The following is a 19,284-nucleotide window of genomic DNA, read 5'->3' as shown; positions in this document are numbered from 1 at the left end:
GCGAGCTCAGGTTGCGCTGAGCCCATATTAGGAGGCGCTCGGCCAGCCTGTAAAGGGAACTGGAACCGAGGCCGCCTTGGCGATTTATGTAGGACACCACGGCCGTGTTGTCCGAGCGGACTACGACGTGTTGGTCCTTGATGTGGGGACAAAAGCGCGTCAGCGCGTTGTGAACTGCTAGCATTTCCAGGCAGTTGATATGATGGAGCTTTTCTCGTTCTGACCAGAGGCCAAAGAACGGCCTGCCCTCGAGCAGCGCTCCCCATCCCGAGGTGGATGCGTCCGTAGACACCACTTTCACTCTCGAGGAAGTCCCCAGGCTTACACCTGAACGGTACCAATCGCCCGCCGCCCATGGTCTCAGGGCTGCTGCGCAGTCTTGATCGACTTTGAGGCGCAATCGGCTGAGTGCCCACGCTCCGCGTGGCACTCGCGCTTTCAACCAGAACTGCAGAGGGCGCATGCGAAGCAGGCCCAGCTGGAGAACTGATGATGCTGAGGCCATGAGGCCCAGCATCCTCTGAAAACGTTTGAGCGGGATAATCGCACCGCAGCGGAAGGACCTCGCTGCGTGCTGTATGCGCAGCGCGCGCTGTTGCGACAGCCGCGCCGTCATAGAACGAGAGTCCAGAACGATGCCCAGAAACGAAATAGTTTGGCTGGGGTTCAAGGAGCTCTTCGTCCAATTGATCGTGATACCAAGATTCTCGAGGTGATCGAGTAACATGGTTCTGTGCTCCACGAGCTGAGATCGTGATTGAGCTATGATCAGCCAGTCGTCCAAATAGTTCAGCACTCGCATGCCCCTGAGTCTGAGGGGGGCGAGCGCTGCGTCCATGCACTTCGTAAATGTACGGGGTGCCAGGGACAAGCCGAATGGCAGGACTGTATACTGGTATGCCCGACCCTCGAAGGCGAATCTCAAGAATCGCCTGTGGCGTGACGCTATCTGTATTTGGAAATACGCGTCCTTTAGATCTATCGACATAAACCAGTCTTCTCGGCGAATGTGCGCGAGGATTTTGCTGGTTGTGAGCATTTTGAAACTGCGTTTCACTAAAGCTCTGTTTAGTCGTCTTAGATCTAGTATGGGTCTGATACCACCGTCCTTTTTGGGGACTAGGAAGTATCTGCTGTATAGCCCCCCTTCGCTTTGAGCTTGGGATACATGTTGTATCGCCCCTTTGCTCAACAGTTTTGATATTTCGGCGCGAAGTAGGTGTGCTACTTCTGAATTCACCGTAGTTTCGACGCGCGCTGTGAAGCGTGGAGGGCGCCGACAAAACTGTAGCGAGAAGCCTCTCTTTATAATGTCTAGCACCCAGTCCGAAACCCCTGGAAGCGCGGCCCATGCGTCTGCATGGCCGGCTAGGGGTTGGATGCGAAGCGCGCTCTGTTCGCTGTGCGACGGCGGCGCTTCGGGGCGCGCTAGCATAGGCGTTACGCCTGTGACATTTGAGGCGGGGAGCGCGCGTAATACAGCGGGCAACACGCTCATCCTCGACCCCGCTACAGTGTTTATCTGAACGAGGGAGGTCTGAGAAGGTCTCATGGGACTCATGCAGCCTACAAGTGAACGTGGGCGGGGACCGGGCACGTTTACTGCTTTGGCCGCGCTGTCTGCTTGAACAGAGCGGGTGCTCACAGGTCCCGTTTTTACAGGGAGCCTGTGGCTTGCCAGACATAGCGTTTGTGGGCACTGGGAAGTGGGCACTTTGACTATGTTTGTGGCGCGATCGAACTGCGTCGATCTTATGAGTACGGGCCCTGTGTGCAGGGCTGTGCTTGTGTGTAGGGATGGGCACAGGGAAGTGGGCATCAACACTACATTTATAGCACCATCGGCCTTGGCCGGGACACCAGAAAATACACTCTTTTCGGGATTTATCTGGGTAGCCGTAAAAACGGCTTTTGTGTGCAGGCAAGCGGGCAGCTGTGCGGGCTTGTGCTCTGCTGAGAACGCTGAAGCAGTCGCAATTCCTGGGACTGAGACAGCGGTGCGCTTTGGTGAGGGCCCGGTCGCAACGGGGCTTACACACCTGCGCTTTCCTAGGCGTGCTAGGACTTCTTTGGGGCTTCCGGCTTCAACACAACCCTTGGTCGCGGCCCGCGGTGAGTGGGGCGGCGGCTGGTAGAGCGAGAGCGAGGGCGTGAGCTGCGCTGCTGTCGCTGAGAGGGGGCGGCCGGAGGCTGAGGCTGTGAGCTCCGAGGGGCCTGTTTCTCACGGCCCGCTGCGGAACTGGAGCGCTTCGGCAGGAAGTGCTTGAATGCCTGTGACGCTTTCTGGGCTTCGGAAAATCTCTCCACGAACTCGGAGAGAGAAGATCCAAAGAGGCCAGCGGAGGATAGCGGGGCGTCGAGGAACGCGTTGCGCTCTGCATCAGCCATCTCCGTGAGCGTCAGCCACAAATGCCTCTCGGCTACGGTAGCGGAAGCCATACAGCGTCCCATGGCTTGTGCTGCAGCCTTGGTAGCGCGGAGGGAAAGATCCGACGCGCTTCTCAGGTCCGTGATGCAGATAGCTTCAGGTCCTATCTCGTCCAGTTTGCGGAGGAGATCGCCTTGGAACACCTGAAGCGTGGCCATGGTGTGCAGGGCCGATGCCGCCTGCCCAGCGGCGGAGAAGATCCGCGCGAGCAGCGACGACGTCATGCGGCAGGCTTTCGACGGCAGCACTGGCTTAGTCCGCCGTCCAGCAGAGGGCGGGCAAAGGTGGGCTGCTATCGCCTGTTCCACCGGCGGCAGAGTGAGGTAGCCTCGATCCTGAGCATTATCCAGGGAGGAAAATGCTGGGGATACAGACGAACGTGTTCGTGCAGAAAAGGGAGCGTTCCAGGCCTTCGCCACTTCTTCATGAAGCTCAGGAAGAAACGGAGCGGGCTTAGACACAGGAGAAGAACGCTCACCAGGGAGGAAGCTACCATCAAGCCGGGTGCGCGAGGGGAGTTCCGGTGCAGACCACTCGAGGCCGAGGCTCGCCGCGGCCAACGCGAGTACTCGCATGAGCTCCCTCTCGATGCTAGCTCTAGCCGACGGCTTTCGGGCAGGAGGCGTGAGATCCGCAGAGCTCGCCCAGTCCTCACTGCCTGAAGCTAGCAGAGAGCAGGAATCCTTATCGACCGACTCGGCTTCAGAAACAACTTCCTCAGATGAAGCGGCGGCAGACTGCGGGCGCTGAGCATCGGGAAGTGCTCCGGGGGAAGCCGGCGAAGCTGGCGGGCGAGCCGGCGAGCTTTGTCGGGAAGAGGTGGGTTCCGGGGCCCGCTGCGAGCGGCGCTTCTTGCGGCGCGGCACCGCGGCGGGGGGCGCAGGCTCGGAGAAATGTGCCAGGCGAGTCCGCAGAGTCACCATCGGCAAAAGCTCGCAGTGAGGGCAGCCGCCGTCAGCGAGCGCGAGCGCTGCGTGATCTTCGCCCAGGCAGGAGACGCAAATAACGTGGCGGTCTCCCTCGGTGAGCGGGGCTCGGCACGAGCCACAGGATGGCATCTTGATAAAGACGCGGCTCTTTTAGGGGTGAGTGTTCGGGGAACACTGCACACACACACACAGAACAGAGCAGGTAAAGGATATGAAGCGCCGGAAAGCGCAGCAGGTACGGCAGTAGAGGCGGCGAAGGCCAGCGGCTTCAAGGGCTCGTCCCGCTGAAAAGCTTGCCTCGACGACGCTTGCTTCTCCGTGATCCAGCGATGCGTGAGCTTCGCTGAAGAGATGAAAATCAGTTGAATCAGCCTACTCGAGCTCCTTTTATAGGGGATGGCCACACCCGTTTCGGCGGGATGTGACGAGGAGCGCGCGAAGCGCTCTCATTGGTCTGATATTGCATCAGCCCTCGCTTGATAGGCTCATGCAGTTGCCGCAGAACAGCCAATGAGTGAGCGAGCCGTCTCGCCATGGCTGTGCACTGCTGCAATGCGTTTTACAAATATGAAAATTAAGGATAATTTTGCTTCAGTATTTCGTGAAAAGAGACTTTTCCCGCAGCGTTTATTCAAACGCAGTACGAGAGAACTCTCGTAAGAGAACTGCTCATTTCATGTATGGGTAGATTGGTACACTTTCCATATCAGGTGGTACAACTACAATATACATATAACTATTTTGTTGTATTGGCTTACATAAAAACAATGTTTTAAAAAAAATTAAACACTTTAAATTAAACAAACTGAAACTTGTTTAAATACATTGTTCATGACTCAAAAATATGCATTACATCAGTTTTTAAAAGATTTGGGGGGAAAAACGCCTACTTTGAAGCTTTATTTGTCAATGTATTTATTTCTTTGAATGGTAATTCATTTACTTTTCCTGTCATTCAAATTCAAATTCAAACTGATAAATGGAAAGGGGGAGTAAATTCTTAAATTCAGAATATTGCCCAACCCTGCATGAAATGTAAATTCCTCGCTTTTCTCTTTCCTGCACATTTCAGAGACAGAGGCTGCTTAGGGAGAGCGGGACCCCAGTGAAGACTTTTAGTTCTAGAGGGATAGTAAATGGAGGAAGTGCTGAACCACAGCAGACACTTGAGGACACAGAAATGATGGATGGTAAGAAAGGAGAAAAGGTGGATGTGGAAAACAGTCAGCCTGAAGAAGAGGATGAGGATGGGGACGAAAGGTTCAGACCTCTTCATATTCCTGGTTAGTTCATGAAAGCAGATCGAATGCAATTTATTAGTATCACTATTTGTATACTATTCAAATAGTTTATTCTTGTGGTAAGCCGTGAATCATCTATAGGAGAATTTTTTGTTACCTTTTTCTAATATTTAACTGTGTGTAATAAGTCAAGACAAGACACATTTATTTATATTGCGGTTTATGCAATATAGATTGTTTTAAAGCATCTTCACATTAATAAACAGGAAAATAATAGTGTTAATGCTGTAAAATTATGAAACATTCCATTTCAGCAGCTCTATAGAATACAATAGTGTCAAAATTCAGTCAAGATGTTGATACCGTTCAGTTCATATAACTGTTAATGTTGTAAAATTCAATGTTGCAAAGTTAGTGTCATTATTCAGCTCAATTCATTTCTCATCCGAAAGTGTCAGTGTAGTTAAACTAGTAATATTACTGAATATTAACTTATAAAACACAATTTTCATCATTCCGATTGTTGAATTTAAACTTACATGAACGCTAAATAAATGGTCAGGTTAATCTGCGCATTTATGTGTCACAAAATACGAATCGGATCTTTTGACATGCTGCACAAAAATACTGAGTTTCCCACTATTGGAGCGTACTTATCCTCCTACTTGTAACATGAATGCTCTGTTTCATTGTGTTTCCCTGTGACTTAGTATCTCTGTTTTGTTGATTAGTCATAATTTTCACCTGTCGTCTCATTACTTAACTCATTCCTTCCCTTTGCTTTCTTCATGTATTTATACAGTGTTCTCCCTCATTCTCTGTCCGTTCTCGTCTTTCTTTTCTTGGGATTTATTTTATTTTTTACCAAAAAATAAAATAAAAAAAATACTGAGAAGTAATGAAAATGGTTCTTTGCTAACCTTTTATGGTTTGTTTTCTCTGTGTATTATGTGCATTAGCTGGATACCGTGCGTGTATAAAATGGTTTCTATCGTGGCCGCTGAGTGTTTTGCTGTATTACACAGTGCCTAACTGTGTTTCGCCACGTTGGCATCGCTGGTTCATGGTCACTTTTTTTGCTTCAACCCTCTGGATTGCTATTTTTTCCTACCTCATGGTGTGGATGGTGAGAAAAAGATAAAAAATATGAACATTCTTACTAAATATACCTTCTTGTCATTCCATTGGTTGGTGTATTATGATGATATTTTGATTATGTGGTGTTTTATTAATGCCTTGCAGGTCACCATCATCAGCTACACACTAGATATTCCGGATTACATCATGGGAATCACTTTCCTTGCTGCTGGCACTAGCGTACCCGACTGCATGGCAAGCCTCATTGTTGCCCGCCAAGGTGTGTAACATTTGTATGCACATAAAACTGTTTGTATGGAAGCTTGTATAATCTTTAATGTAATTTTTTATTAGACTTTAGTGTTAACAACATTTGTTAACTTAAACAACTAACAATGAACAATAGCATTTATTACATTTATTATAATTATTTGTTAATGTCAATCTCAGCATTTACTACTACATTTGTAAGATCCCAAAGTTGTATCTGTTAACATTAGTTAATGCACTGTAAACTAACATGAACGTGAACTTTTTTTATTAACAAAGGTTAATAACTTAAGGATATATTGCTCATATTTAGTTCATGTTAGTTAATGCATTAACTGTTAACCAATTAGACCTTTTTGTAAAATGTTAGCATAAAATAGGTTTTAAAAAACTGCAAGTTTTACATTGAATTAAACCTGACGTTTTTAAGTAGAAAGACTGAAAAGTAGTATTTTCTTCTAAAACACTAATAATAATGATTAAATAATATTTATTTACACTTATGAAAAATCATTTCACTCTATACCTATACATTTTTTTATTTAATTCATAGTTCTCTTACGAGAGTACTCTTGTGTTGCGTAAGTTTAGCTTACGCTACGGGAAAACTCCTTTTCTCGAGAATACTGAAGCAAAAACTTATCCTTTTTAATTTTTAGAATGTAAAACGCATTTGCTGCAGCAGGCAGACATAGGCGAGACAGCTCGCGCGCCTATTGGCTGCTCTGCGGCAACTTCTGCAACCTATCAGTGCATCTTGGCATGACTCCAGCGCCAATGGGAAGCCTTCCCGCGCTGTCGTCATAGCCCGCCAGAACAGGGTGTGGCTTCGCCTATAAAACCCCACTGCACAGGTTGCACAAGTGATTTCGTCTCCTTCAGCGAAGGACTTCGCTGGATCTAGAGAGAGAAGCAACGCCGTTGTTCAGCATATCAGCGGGACGAGCTCGAGTCAAGGACCCGGCTGGATATTCGCCACCTTCGCTCGCCGTACCTGCTGCGCTCCCGGCGCTCATATCCTTTTACTATCTCTCCGTGTGTGTTCGCCGCTGCGACACGCACGTTTCTTTTTCCTCTAAAAGAGCAAAGGCATTTTTCAATGCCGATCATGTCCTGCGGCTCGTGCCGAGCCGTTCTCAGCGACGGGGACCGCCACGAGATGTGCGCTTCCTGCCTGGGAAAGGACCACGCGGATCACGCGCTCGCCAAGGGCGGCTGCCGTGAGTGCGAATCTTTGCCTCTCTCGACCCTGCGGGCTCGACAGGCTTTGTTCGCCATCAAAACCGCTATTTCTACGCCTTCTGCTGGGCCGCGCCGTAAAAAGCGCCGTTCACAAAGGCCACCAGAAGTCTCTGTGAAAGAGCACTCGCCGGAGGTGTCCCCGCGAGCCTCTTTCTCTGAGTCCCCCGTCTCTTTTCTCGACGGCCAACGCCCCGCTGTCGCGGCGCCCGACAAGATGGAGCGGGACATCGCGGAGGACGACAGCTGTTCGATTCTGCCGTCCGAGAGTGAGGGCTGGTCCATCCCTGACCCTGCCCCGTCGACGCAGGAATCCAGCGTGAGGGCTTCTGTCGACGCCGAGCTTCTCCGTCTTATCACTAAGGCCGTAGAAGACCTCGGCCTCGAGTGGTCAACGTCCAAAGAGCCCGTGCCTAACAGGTTGGATGGCTGCTTTCTGCCTGGACACCGCTCTGCACCTGTTTCGAGGCCCTCTCCCTTCCCCCCCGAACTGCATGATGAGCTCTCCAAGTCTTGGGGAGCTCCGTTCTCAGCCAGGCTAAAATCCTCTGTCTCTTCGACGCTCTCCACGGTTGACGGCGCGAAAGACAGGGGATATCTTTGTGTTCCTCCCGTTGAGGAAGCGGTAGCGACTCACTTGTGCCCGCCCTCTGCGGGATGGCGGTCCAAGCCGAGCCTACCCACTAAAGCCTGCCGAACGACTTCGACACTGATCGGTCGCGCCTACGCCGCCGCCGGTCAAGCTGCCTCCGCTCTGCATACCATGGCCGTTTTGCAGATCCACCAGGCCAACCTTCTCCGGTCACTGGACGAGGTTGGCCCATCTGCGGAGTGCGTGACGGACTTGAGGAGCGCAACAGATTTAGCTCTCAGAGTCACTGAACGTCACCTGTGGCTAACGCTGTCCGACATGTCCGAGTCTGACCGCGCCACTTTCCTCGACGCCCCCGTGTCACCAGCGGATTTGTTCGGTCCCTCGGTGAAGGGCTTCACAGAGCGGTATACAGAGGTGCAGCAAACGTCCCAGGCCATGAGACATTTTCTGCCACGGCGTTCTAGTTCCGCAGCAGGCCGCGCTAGGAAGCAGCCGCCCGCTCGGAAAACAGCGCCCCCACCGCCTCCTCCGCCCACCTCACAACGCCAGGGTCGGGATGCACGTCAGCGTTCGTGCTCCACCAGCCGCCGCAGACCGCCTCCCGCCCGGGGACCCAGGCACAAGCTTGCGCCGAGCTTTGAGCCTCCCAAGTCTTCCTAGCCACTCTAGGAAAACGCTGATGGTCAAGCCCCGCTGCGGCCGGACCGCCATCGAAGTATGCACGAACCACTCTCTCAGTTCCCTCAGCAGAGGCGACTCGAAGGGTGTATCCAGCAGCCAACGAGTCAGTTCCACAACTCGCTCGCCTGCACACCGTTCTCACGGCGACCCACATATCTCTCGAAAAGAGCATTATCTCGGGTCATATTCCGGCTCAGGCCGAAGGTGTCTTAAATGTAGGACAGGTGCCCACTGCCCAGTGCCCACCCCTACACGAAAACACTACCCTCACTGTGTGTCACACTCATTCAAGGTCGAAAACAATAAAGCTGGCTCAAGCCGCCCGACCGCTAAGTGTAAGAATTGTGCCCACTCCCCAGTGTTCACTCTTACACACAAGCACTACCCATGCAGTGTCCCACACCACCACAGGTTCATGTTTTAAGTGCAGGAGATGTGCCCGCTGTACAGCGCTCACCCCCGCTTGTGAATATGACTGTATCTGCGCCGCGCACACACATAGAGCCTCAATGTGTGAGCGCGCGCGCTGCCAGTGTGGTGAGTGCAGGTCACGTGTCTGCCTCTCAGCGCACACACTTTGTGAACAGCTCGCAGCGCCAAGCGCCGCGAGCCCACAGAGCTGTATCTGTATCAAAGCAGCTGCCCGCGCTCACGGCTGGGCCGCCAGTTACAGAAATACTGCGCGAAGCACTGTATGCCCCACTCGAAATGAACATGATGAACGAAGTACGTCATCATGGCTGGGGAAAGCTTGGGAAAGCATTCCAGGGGCTTCGAAATGGGTGCTAAATATAGTGAAACGGGGATACTCGCTACAGTTCGCTCGCAGACCACCGCGCTTCATAGCCCGGGTCGAAACCTCGGTGAATCAGGAAGTAGCACACCTACTTCGCACCGAAATAGCGAATTTACTGAGAAAAGGGGCTGTGGAAGCAGTCCCCTTGGCAGGAAGCGAGTCGGTTTTTTTTACAGCCGTTACTTCTTAGTACCAAAGAAGGATGGCGGGCTCCGCCCTATACTAGATCTCAGGCACCTGAACAAAGCGCTGGTGAAGCGCTCGTTCAAAATGATTACAACCAGACAAATTCTCGCTCGAATTCGACCCGGGGATTGGTTTATATCAGTGGATCTGAAGGATGCTTATTTTCAGATCCAAATAGCAGCCCGTCACAGGCCCTTCTTGAGGTTCGCCTTCGAGGGCCGGGCTTATCAGTACACCGTTCTTCCCTTCGGCCTGTCTTTGGCACCTCGTACATTTACGAAGTGCATGGACACGGCCCCCCCTTAATCGTTTTCAGTTACGTGACTCCCACAGAGTCCTGGAGGTCAAAACATGCATAGAACTGCATTTCAGACTTGTCAATTTTCCATCTCAAAAGAAGATCAAAAACGTTTTCAAAATGCAAGTTTTGGGCGGTTGTGGTCCATATTATACAGCATCTGCTGCAGTTTTTCAACCACTTAAAACAGTGGGACGTTTGACGTGGAAAACATCTAAAGTGCTTTAATGTACTATTTTAAAAATCAAATTCACTATACATCTTATTGAAGATGCATTTTATATACAGGCGAGCAGATGAGCCCAGAATATGAACGCTACATGCTAAATGGTTGAGCATTTCCTTTATAGTGGATTTCATTGGAAAAAAGCTTAACGAGAAACTGCGTGTTGTGTTTATATTCTGGGTTCATCAGTGTGCCTGTACATAGTTTGCAGAATCAAAAAGATGTATACTGAATTTGATCTTTTAATATCACTGTCTTACTACATTAGTATTTAGCACAAACCTGGTAAAAATTACTGGCCGGCAATAGAGGAAAGCCTTGTTTTGCCCTCCAGGTGGGCGTTCCTAAAAGGGTGTGACGTCACGTGAAAACTGAGTACACACACACTGTCACGTTCAGTCGTAGGCCGCGTCCGAAATCGCATACTCTGATGAGTAAGTACTTATTTTGAACAAGTAATTACTTCATGACCGTTAAAAGTATGTTCTATATAGTATTAATGTGTGTGGTATGAAAGTAATCTGGAAGTACTACATTTGCCATGTTGTCATTATTATGTGACTTACCAGCGTCAGTTATGTCGCTTCACTGCCATTCATAAATCCTCTCCCGTGGCCTCATGGGATTGTAAAGTGTCCATCGTCTGCACACTTCAGAAACTCTCCGGAAGTAGGTCGATCGGATACTTCTTGCCTACTCTTTTATGAGTACTGTGAATTCGGACATAGCCTACTACTTTTGTCACATACTGTTATTCGTCCTACTGTATAGTAGGGAAGTATGCGATTTTGGATGCAGCCTTAGTTTCAGTTTCGTTATTGAGGACTTTTAGTTTGCTTCTCTTTGTTTTCCTGTGTTCCCTTTTGTAATTAGTTGTCATGGTTATTCATTATAGATTGTTTAGAGTTCTTTGTATTCTACACGCTTTTGCGTTTATCCTCATCTTTTGTTTAATTCGGGGTTTTTTTCATTCCTGCCTCATCTCATCATCTTCTTCAGCCCCTACGTGACACACACACACACACGTTGGGTTTCCATGTTTTATGGGCACTTTCCATAGACATAATAATTTTTATACTGTACAAACAGTATATTCTATCCCACAAACCTTTTTACATTTTCAAAAAGCATCACATAGTAGGCTATGATTTATAAACTGTTTTCTTCATGGGAACCAAAAATGACCCACAAGAACAAGGATTTTAGAGACTGCCATCTTTGTGGGGACAATTTGTCCCCATAACTAGCCATAACTCCCATAACTCTTTCTCATTGAGACGTGGTCTGGGAATCATATGTTCATTTTCTCGTATTTGAGGCGTGGTTTACGAATGCCCAGAGCCGTTTATTGGGCGCTACGAATGTCTATCAAATGCGCCTGTACGTAGCACATAGCCAATCGTTTCAATTATACCAGATGACGTATGTAGAGTGACAGAAATTCGACGAGGAAGAAGACGAAATAAACTTGCGTTCTAAACTACTTAGAACACTATCTAAGGCTGCATCGAAAGGTAACCGCGTCTGATGCCATGTTGGATCCATAGATATAAACAAACTGCTTCGGTGTGTCGCATAGACGTCGTCATCGTCTTGCTGCTCCCTCCCCGTTCTGTGATTGGTTCCCTTTTTGAGGGGAAAATCTGGTCCATGGTGTCCAGCTGCGCTGCGTGCAAGGCAGCATGGGGAAACCCAGGCTACCCCATAACATAGCGTTTACTAGGACCACACACACACACACACACACACACACACACACACACACACACACACACAATTATTTGGAAAATGTACTACAATGATGTTGTATTATGTGTCTCAGGAATGGGGGACATGGCAGTGTCTAACTCCATTGGCAGCAATATCTTTGACATCCTGCTGGGACTGGGCTTCCCCTGGACTCTAAGAACTCTAGTAGTAGACTACGGATCAACAGTGAGCATTTTACGTATTCTAAAACCGATGCAAATGTCTTCCTGTTGATGCTTTCATCTGATTGGTCTGTTTCTTTTGTCAGGTATTCATCAATAATAAGGGCCTGGTCTATTCTGTTATCCTGCTACTCGCATCAGTCTTCCTCACTGTGAGCAACCCAGTACCACAACATACAATCCCTACACCAGAGACTCTCAACCATATTTGGTTTGAATATTAATTACATAATCGTAAAAAATAATAATTTTGGTAACACTTTAGTTTAGGGTCCAAGTCTCACTATTAACTAGTTGCTTATTAGCATGCACCTTTCTAGGATATTGGCTGTTTATTAGTACTTATAAAGCACATATTAATGTTCTGCATTACCATATTCTATTAATTGGACCCTAATCTAAAGTATGACCAATATTCTTAACAAAAGTCCTCAGGTTTAAAAAAGGTTTATATCTTTTTTCTCTCAGAATTGTGAGATATAAACTCGAAATTACCTTTTTTATCCTTTAATTTCTTTCTGATGAAAAATGAATCAGAAAGTGGGAAATTAAAAGCATTGGCAGTGAAATCCCCCTAATCACACACTGACTACCCACATACTCAATGCTATTAGTGTCCATGTTAACTGTGTTGTGTCTCGTAGGTCCTGAGTGTGCATCTGAATGGCTGGAAGCTGGATCGGAAACTAGGTCTTGGTCTCTTGCTTCTTTACTCCGTTTTTTTGCTCTCCTCCATCCTCTTTGGCCAGCTCTAGAGGCTTCATACAAGTTTATATCCTGCAAATTATTATTATTTTTTTTTTTTTTTTTGCATTGTTGTTTTGGGTTGAATTTGATAGTGCTTTTACTGATCAGGTACTAAATGTCGGCTGATTTCATGCCTGCATCCGATGTAGCAGCAAAAGGAAATGATGTGCTCTACAGAATGGTTTTCAAACAGTCAAACTGAAATGACAGTGCTCATATCCAATCAGTCCTTTGATCTGTCCATTAAGCACTGCTTCAAGCTGGAGGGTATACTGTATAATATAATGGTTTTATCTTCAGTCTGACATCTTACAAGAACACTTTAGTATTACAATAAGCCACCGTTTAGCTGCTTATAACTTCAGTATATTCTCTTTGCTGTGTTAAACCCTTGTGAAAAAGAAGTACACTTTTAAAAAGAGTATTTATTATGGAAAAAAAATATATATATAAGTGAATGTCATGTCTTCAGACACTTAATCGCAGGTTAATTACAATTAAATTAAATTTTATAATAATTTAAATGTATATTAAATGCGATTGGTTGAACTTTACACCTACTTCAGTGTGACTTTAGTATATCTTTATTTGTAATGTCATAATTACTTCTATTGTCTTTGAAATATGGTTAGTGAACTGCCTAATGCACTGCCTAAGTATTTATGGTAAACTGAAATATATATGTCATTTCTGTTGAAACTTGCATGTCATGCATTTAAATATATTTATAATTACACATTTGTAGAGATGAAGTTGCAATTTAGTACATTTAAAATATATTAACTTTAGCTGTAATATCAACCAGTTAAAATTATAATCAAGTACTTTACATGTGCATTAATATGTTAGTGAACACATAAAAATAAGGGTACTTTAAAGCATGGCAAAATATTATTAAAACATAATAATTAAAAAATAATACATACTTCAAAGTAAAACTTTTAATTTGACTATTACAAAGTACACTTTTTAAAACTGTACTTAGTCAAGGGTCATGACTATGTTTCATAACACAATTATGAAAAGTCTACTTTGTAATAAAGGGAAAATTAAAACCTTTTAATTTGACATTAAGTCCACTTAAGTAGGCTTTTAATTCAATAAAATATTTTTTTCTGCAAGTACAGTTTATAAAAAAAAAAAAAAAGTAAGATTTGAAGTACATTACAAGTGCACATTCGATACTATTAAGCACACTTCTTTTTCACGAGGGAAGTCCTGTTGCTGTGTTAATTTATACAACAGTTCGGTCAGTCCTCAAATTTGATTGGCTGAGCTTCGTTCCAAGAGTACTAATAGCAACAACAGCACTGGGATGTTTCACACAGTTTGTAATGGTCTGCTTGTCTGTGTTCAGAGCTTTCCAGCCTATGTATACAGTCTCTCTAACTATTAAGGTGTAAACTCATAGTGGAGCTCGACCCGAGTGAAAATGCAGGAAATGGCTGTTTTTCAGCGTTACTGATATACACTATTCCAGTATTCCAGTCTGTTTGTTACTTGGTGACATCCAGAACATGATGCTTTGGCTTCTTCTGGAAATATATTTGAGGTTGTACGTTTACATACACCTTGCAGAATATAAAAATAAATAAAAAAGGGATCATAAAGTACTGCCCTGAAAATGGTCCACAAGACCACACTAATAAAAAAGTTCAAAAGTTTACACACCCTTGAATCCTAAACTGTTTCCCAATAATCCATGTTTTTTATTCAGCAATTATTTTGTCTTGCGGACTACATGTACACATCTGTGGTGTATTCAGAGCTTATTTAGGGCAGTACTAAAATACAAAATACTTTTTTTTTTTCATTTAATTATTAGAATTTAGCAGGATCTGCAAGGTGCTTCTAAACTTATGACCACAACTGTATTTCTATATAGGTCTAAATAAGACTTTATGAATATTTTTTTTTATAAAACAGCTGCATTAAAGCAAAATCAGACTCGTAGTCATGCTGTACTCGATATCAGCGTTCAGACGAAGATAATCGCAGGGTTGTTAATTCAGAACAACATACTGTACTACATGACAGCATTAAACCAGTTGTTTTTGGAATATATAATGATCAAGCATGCATGCATCTATGCTATATAGTGTTGGGTACGTAACTTCTGAAATAATTTGTCACTGATTACAAATTAAATGGCTAAAAATTTAACCAATAACTAGATTACAAGTTTTAAGTATTATAATTGAATTGTTTTTGTAGCGCTTTTGAGCTAACTCTTATTTATTTCCACAATACTGCCGCATTGTTCTGACAAAAATACAAAAAAGACCAAAAAGGAACATTTTCCTTAAACTCCTGCACGCCTTTAGTGTCAACACAAACAGCCTTAATTGTTTCTTCAATTATTGCATGTTTTGAATAATAAAAACAATTTGGGAATTAAAAGGATAGTTCACCTGAAAATGAAAATGATGTCATCATTTACTCACCCTTTTGTTCCAAACCTGTATGACTACTTTCTTCAGTGGAACATAAAAGACATTTTTTTTATAATTTTTTTCCCCATTCAACTGTTCCATTCCTCAAAAAATCTTCTTTTGTGATAGAGTTTTCATCTTTGAGTGAACTATTTTACGTATTCATTACACAATAGTAAACATGGTAAAATAACAGCAGACTATTAAAGTTCACTATTACTTTAGCTGTGGATATAAACATCTTTTGTAAATCAAGGACACGTCACATAAAGATCAACCGAACATACTTCAGCCTCTGGCTCAGACAGCTCACTATTAGTAAATTACAATTTAATGAACTAATTTATTGCCGTTGACTGATATAATATAATCAATATGTCAGCATGAAAAAGTAACTGTACTCTGATTACGTGTTTGTTTCTTTTTAAAAAGTAATGTATACTCTAATTACAAGTATTTGTTTTTTGTAATCGGATTATGTAATAGCACTTGTTATATAAAGACTGTTTATTTACTGTAGTTATTGACAAAGTAATCACGTTGTGGTAATTCTGTCTTTAATCTGTTTGCACTGACTGTAGCAATACTTCTGAATTCATAGACTGATGATTTGATATGTCTTTGATGATCACTGTAAGTGAGTGTGGGAATACTTGTAGAAACAGTAGTTCTTTAAGCGATAAACAAAACAACAACACAGGTTTGCCTGCAGTAGTCATTTAACGTGATTGTATTTTTGATAGTAGTTTTTTGGACGTTTTTTAAAAAGAGGTTTGTAACTGGTTGTTATAGAATATAATACATGTGTACTGAATTTTTTAGATTTCCCCCCTTGCAGTCAAAAAAGGGTCATTTTAATGGTAAATAAAATGCTCATGTTATTGAAAAAAAGATATTTAGGTAGGGATATTCGTTATTTATATAGGCTTGTTCGTTATTACATGAGAGTACAGAGAAAGAAAGTTTTACTGTCTATATTTACTACAATTTGCCTAGTTTTATAAAGTCAAGTTGAAGTGTTTATAATATTTCTATAGACATGAATACCTTCATGGATATGGTGTGAGTACTGTAGTGTTGTGCGTTAGATTGGAGAAAACCAATGAGTCTAACAATGTCTAGTCTATGTTCTGCTAAAAGATCGCTAGACATTTTTTGAGTTGTCTTTTATTGATGTCCACATCTGTTAAAATGAAGAAGTATACCGCTGTACATTTTCACTATTGATACCATTTCATATGTTGGCATATATATATATAGATATGTATTCTGTTACTTCTGTCCTGTGAGATTCGCCAAATTTTGTAAAGATCACAATTGCTTCTGGTTTTAGAGACTGAATGATCAGTGCAAAGACAAAACAGGGATGCCACTAAATAATAATAATGGCGGAGAGGGAAAATCAAATGCTTCATGGCTTTTGTTCTACAGACAAATCTGTTTTTGTGTGCAATAAACTGTGCAATAAGAAGAATGAGTGGTTCTGTCAGTGTTTAGTATCATTGAGATACTACTAGATTTTTAATTAACAATTTGAATCAGTGTTAATTTTTATATTTTGTTTTCATTTAAAAGTTTTAGTCATTATTGTGTTTTTTTTTTTTATTCATTTTTAAATTAGTTTTTGGTTTAGTCATTTGCTTCAAGGAAAATTAGAAAAGTTTCCATTTCAACTAGATGAAATAAAGTGTATTTACTGTATTTTTTTTCCAGATAATTTTAAGTAACAAATTTATATATTTGGCGAGGACTCAATCGCAGAAGAAAATAAAAAATAAAACAAACCCTAACCCTATCCCCAAGGGGGATGACTTGACTTGACTTGACTTGACTTGACTTGACAGGAGGAACAGACAAGGTAGAATTACGACGTACATACGACGAACCAGCACAGGACTGCAAACACAGGGAGACTAAATAGGGAGAGCAAACAAAGCAGGTAACGAGGGAGGACAGATGGGGCAAATGAATCAATAATCAGGTAATAAGATGGGTGGGGTTAGACAATGGACAGGAGAGCACATGGCACAAGGAAACATATGACAGTCGATGTGCCTCACACCAAACGTGACAAACACATGAGCACATGGCCAGCAAACACAATCACCAGCCATGTGCCCCAACAAAACAAGACATGAACACGCAGCTAATGAGAACACTCATAAGCCACATGCGCACACAAAACATGGCAACATGAAAGCACACAGCCAGTGATAAACACAATCTGCATGCAACACAGCACAAGAAAAAACATGACATGAAAGCACATGAAACAAGGCACAGACAAGACAAAACAGGAGTGTCAAGGCTCTGTCACAAAACCAAGAAATAGACTAGACAGAAGTGACAGAACCCTGACAATACGTGTGTGACAATACTGAGCAAAATTATAAACGCCACACTTTTGTTTTTGACCCCATTTTTCATGAGCTGAGCTCAAAGATCTGACTTTTTCTATGTACACAAAAGACTTATTTCTCTCAAATATTGTTCACAAATCTGTCTAAGTCTGTGTTAGTGAGCACTTCTCCTTTGCCGAGATAATCCATCTACCTCACAGGTGTGGCACATCAAGATGCTGATCAGACAGCATGATTATTGCACAGGTGTGCCTTAGGCTGGCCACAATAAAAGGCCAATCTAAAATGTGCAATTTTACTGTATTGGGGGAGGGGTATCAGTATTCAGTATCACTGCCTCACGCAGTGCCACACATCTCCTTCACATAGAGTTGATCAGGTTGTTGATTGTGGCCTGTGAAATGTTGGTCCACTCCTCTTCAATGGCTGTGCGAAGTTGCTGCATATTGGCAGGACCTGGAACACGCTGTCGTATACGCCGATCCAGAGCATCCCAAACATGCTCAATGGGTGACATGTCCAGTGAGTATGCTGGCCATGCAAGAACTGGGATGTTTTCAGCTGCAACATGAGGTGATGGTCGTGGATGGCACAACAATGGGCCTCAGGATCTCGTCACGGTATCTCTGTGCATTCAAAATGCCATCAATAAAATGAACCCGTGTTTGTTGTCCATAAAATATGCCTGGCCATACCATAACCCCACCGCCACTATGGGCCACTCGATCCACAATGTTGACATCAGCAAACCGCTCACCCACACGACGCCATACACGCTGTCTGCCATCTGCCCTGTACAGTGAAAACCAGGATTCTTCCGTGAAGAGAACACCTCTCCAAAGTGCCAGATTTTTAGTTTGTGCAGAAATTTTTTGGTTATGCAAACCAATTGTTGCAGCAGCTGTCCGGGTGGCTGGTCTCAGATGATCTTGGAGGTGAAGATGCTGGATGTGGAGGTCCTAGGCTGGTGTGGTTACACGTGGTCTGTGGTCGTGAGGCCGGTTGGATGTACTGCCAAATTCTCTGAAACGCCTTTGGAGACGGCTTATGGTAGAGAAATGAACATTCAGTTCACGGACAACAGCTCTGGTGGACATTCCTGCAGTCAGCATGCCAATTGCACGCTCCCTCAAAACTTGCGACCTCTTTGGCATTGCTACAGTTGAGTGCATGAAGTGTCTTAACATTCTACACTTTTTTCAGTTAATTGAATGCATCATCCGGGTATTATAAAGTACACCTTTTCTTTTTGGAATTTTCAGTGTGAACACACTACTCGCATTATTTATACTACAAAACGTCAAAGAATAAGTACGCAAATTGGGACGCACCTTAATAAGACACTGTTCTCTGCTCCTCAGATACATAAAAACATAAGCCTATGTTTCTCGAGTAAAGAAAACAGTGTACTAATTCAAATAACCAGTTATTTTTTTCCTTTGCATTGCAAACAAGCAGAAGCAATCCAGCGTGCAACACTTCTTTCACAATTGAGACGGTGGAGTCATGAGGTTTGACTGACAGTTTGAGGATCCAATGGAGTTACGAGGTTTAGCCACAAGCTGTTTTTAACACTTTTCATTGGTTATATTTGCAAAACCCACAGACAGATGTAAAGGGTGAACAGTAGGCCTAATGATTTATGGAAAATAAAAATGACGAAATATGGAGATACGAGGTTTCTGCCCAACAGTGACAATATTCTAAATTGTATTAATTTAAGAAGTAATTGTCTTGCATATTAAAATTAGAGTGAAATAATAATCATATTAAAAATATATATTATTTCTCCTTACTATACTTGCGAGCAGAGGCACGTGCCTGGAATGCCTATGCATAAATCCGGCC

The 19,284-nt window shown here is 44.1% G+C and overlaps 1 protein-coding gene across 1 annotated transcript in view; it reads left to right on the top strand.

The window, feature by feature from the left end:
* LOC308686120 (sodium/potassium/calcium exchanger 3) overlaps positions 1-12,652 on the top strand; it is a gene marked incomplete at both ends in the record, with an annotated part of 53,679 nt that extends 41,027 nt beyond the window's left edge. Inside the window, 6 exons of the mRNA XM_081358506.1 lie at positions 4,430-4,640; positions 5,558-5,724; positions 5,841-5,955; positions 11,789-11,901; positions 11,984-12,049; positions 12,542-12,652. Of these exons, the coding sequence (XP_081214632.1) occupies positions 4,430-4,640; positions 5,558-5,724; positions 5,841-5,955; positions 11,789-11,901; positions 11,984-12,049; positions 12,542-12,652 (783 nt within the window). The remainder of the gene's footprint in view (positions 1-4,429; positions 4,641-5,557; positions 5,725-5,840; positions 5,956-11,788; positions 11,902-11,983; positions 12,050-12,541) is intronic.
* Between the last annotated feature and the right edge of the window lie 6,632 nt (positions 12,653-19,284).

Source organism: Scardinius erythrophthalmus, assembly GCF_964197995.2.
Source record: "Scardinius erythrophthalmus genome assembly, chromosome: 2".
Classification (NCBI taxonomy): Eukaryota; Metazoa; Chordata; class Actinopteri; order Cypriniformes; family Leuciscidae; genus Scardinius; species Scardinius erythrophthalmus.
Note: the sequence above shows the minus strand (reverse complement) of the source record. Positions and strands in the feature narration are given on the sequence as shown.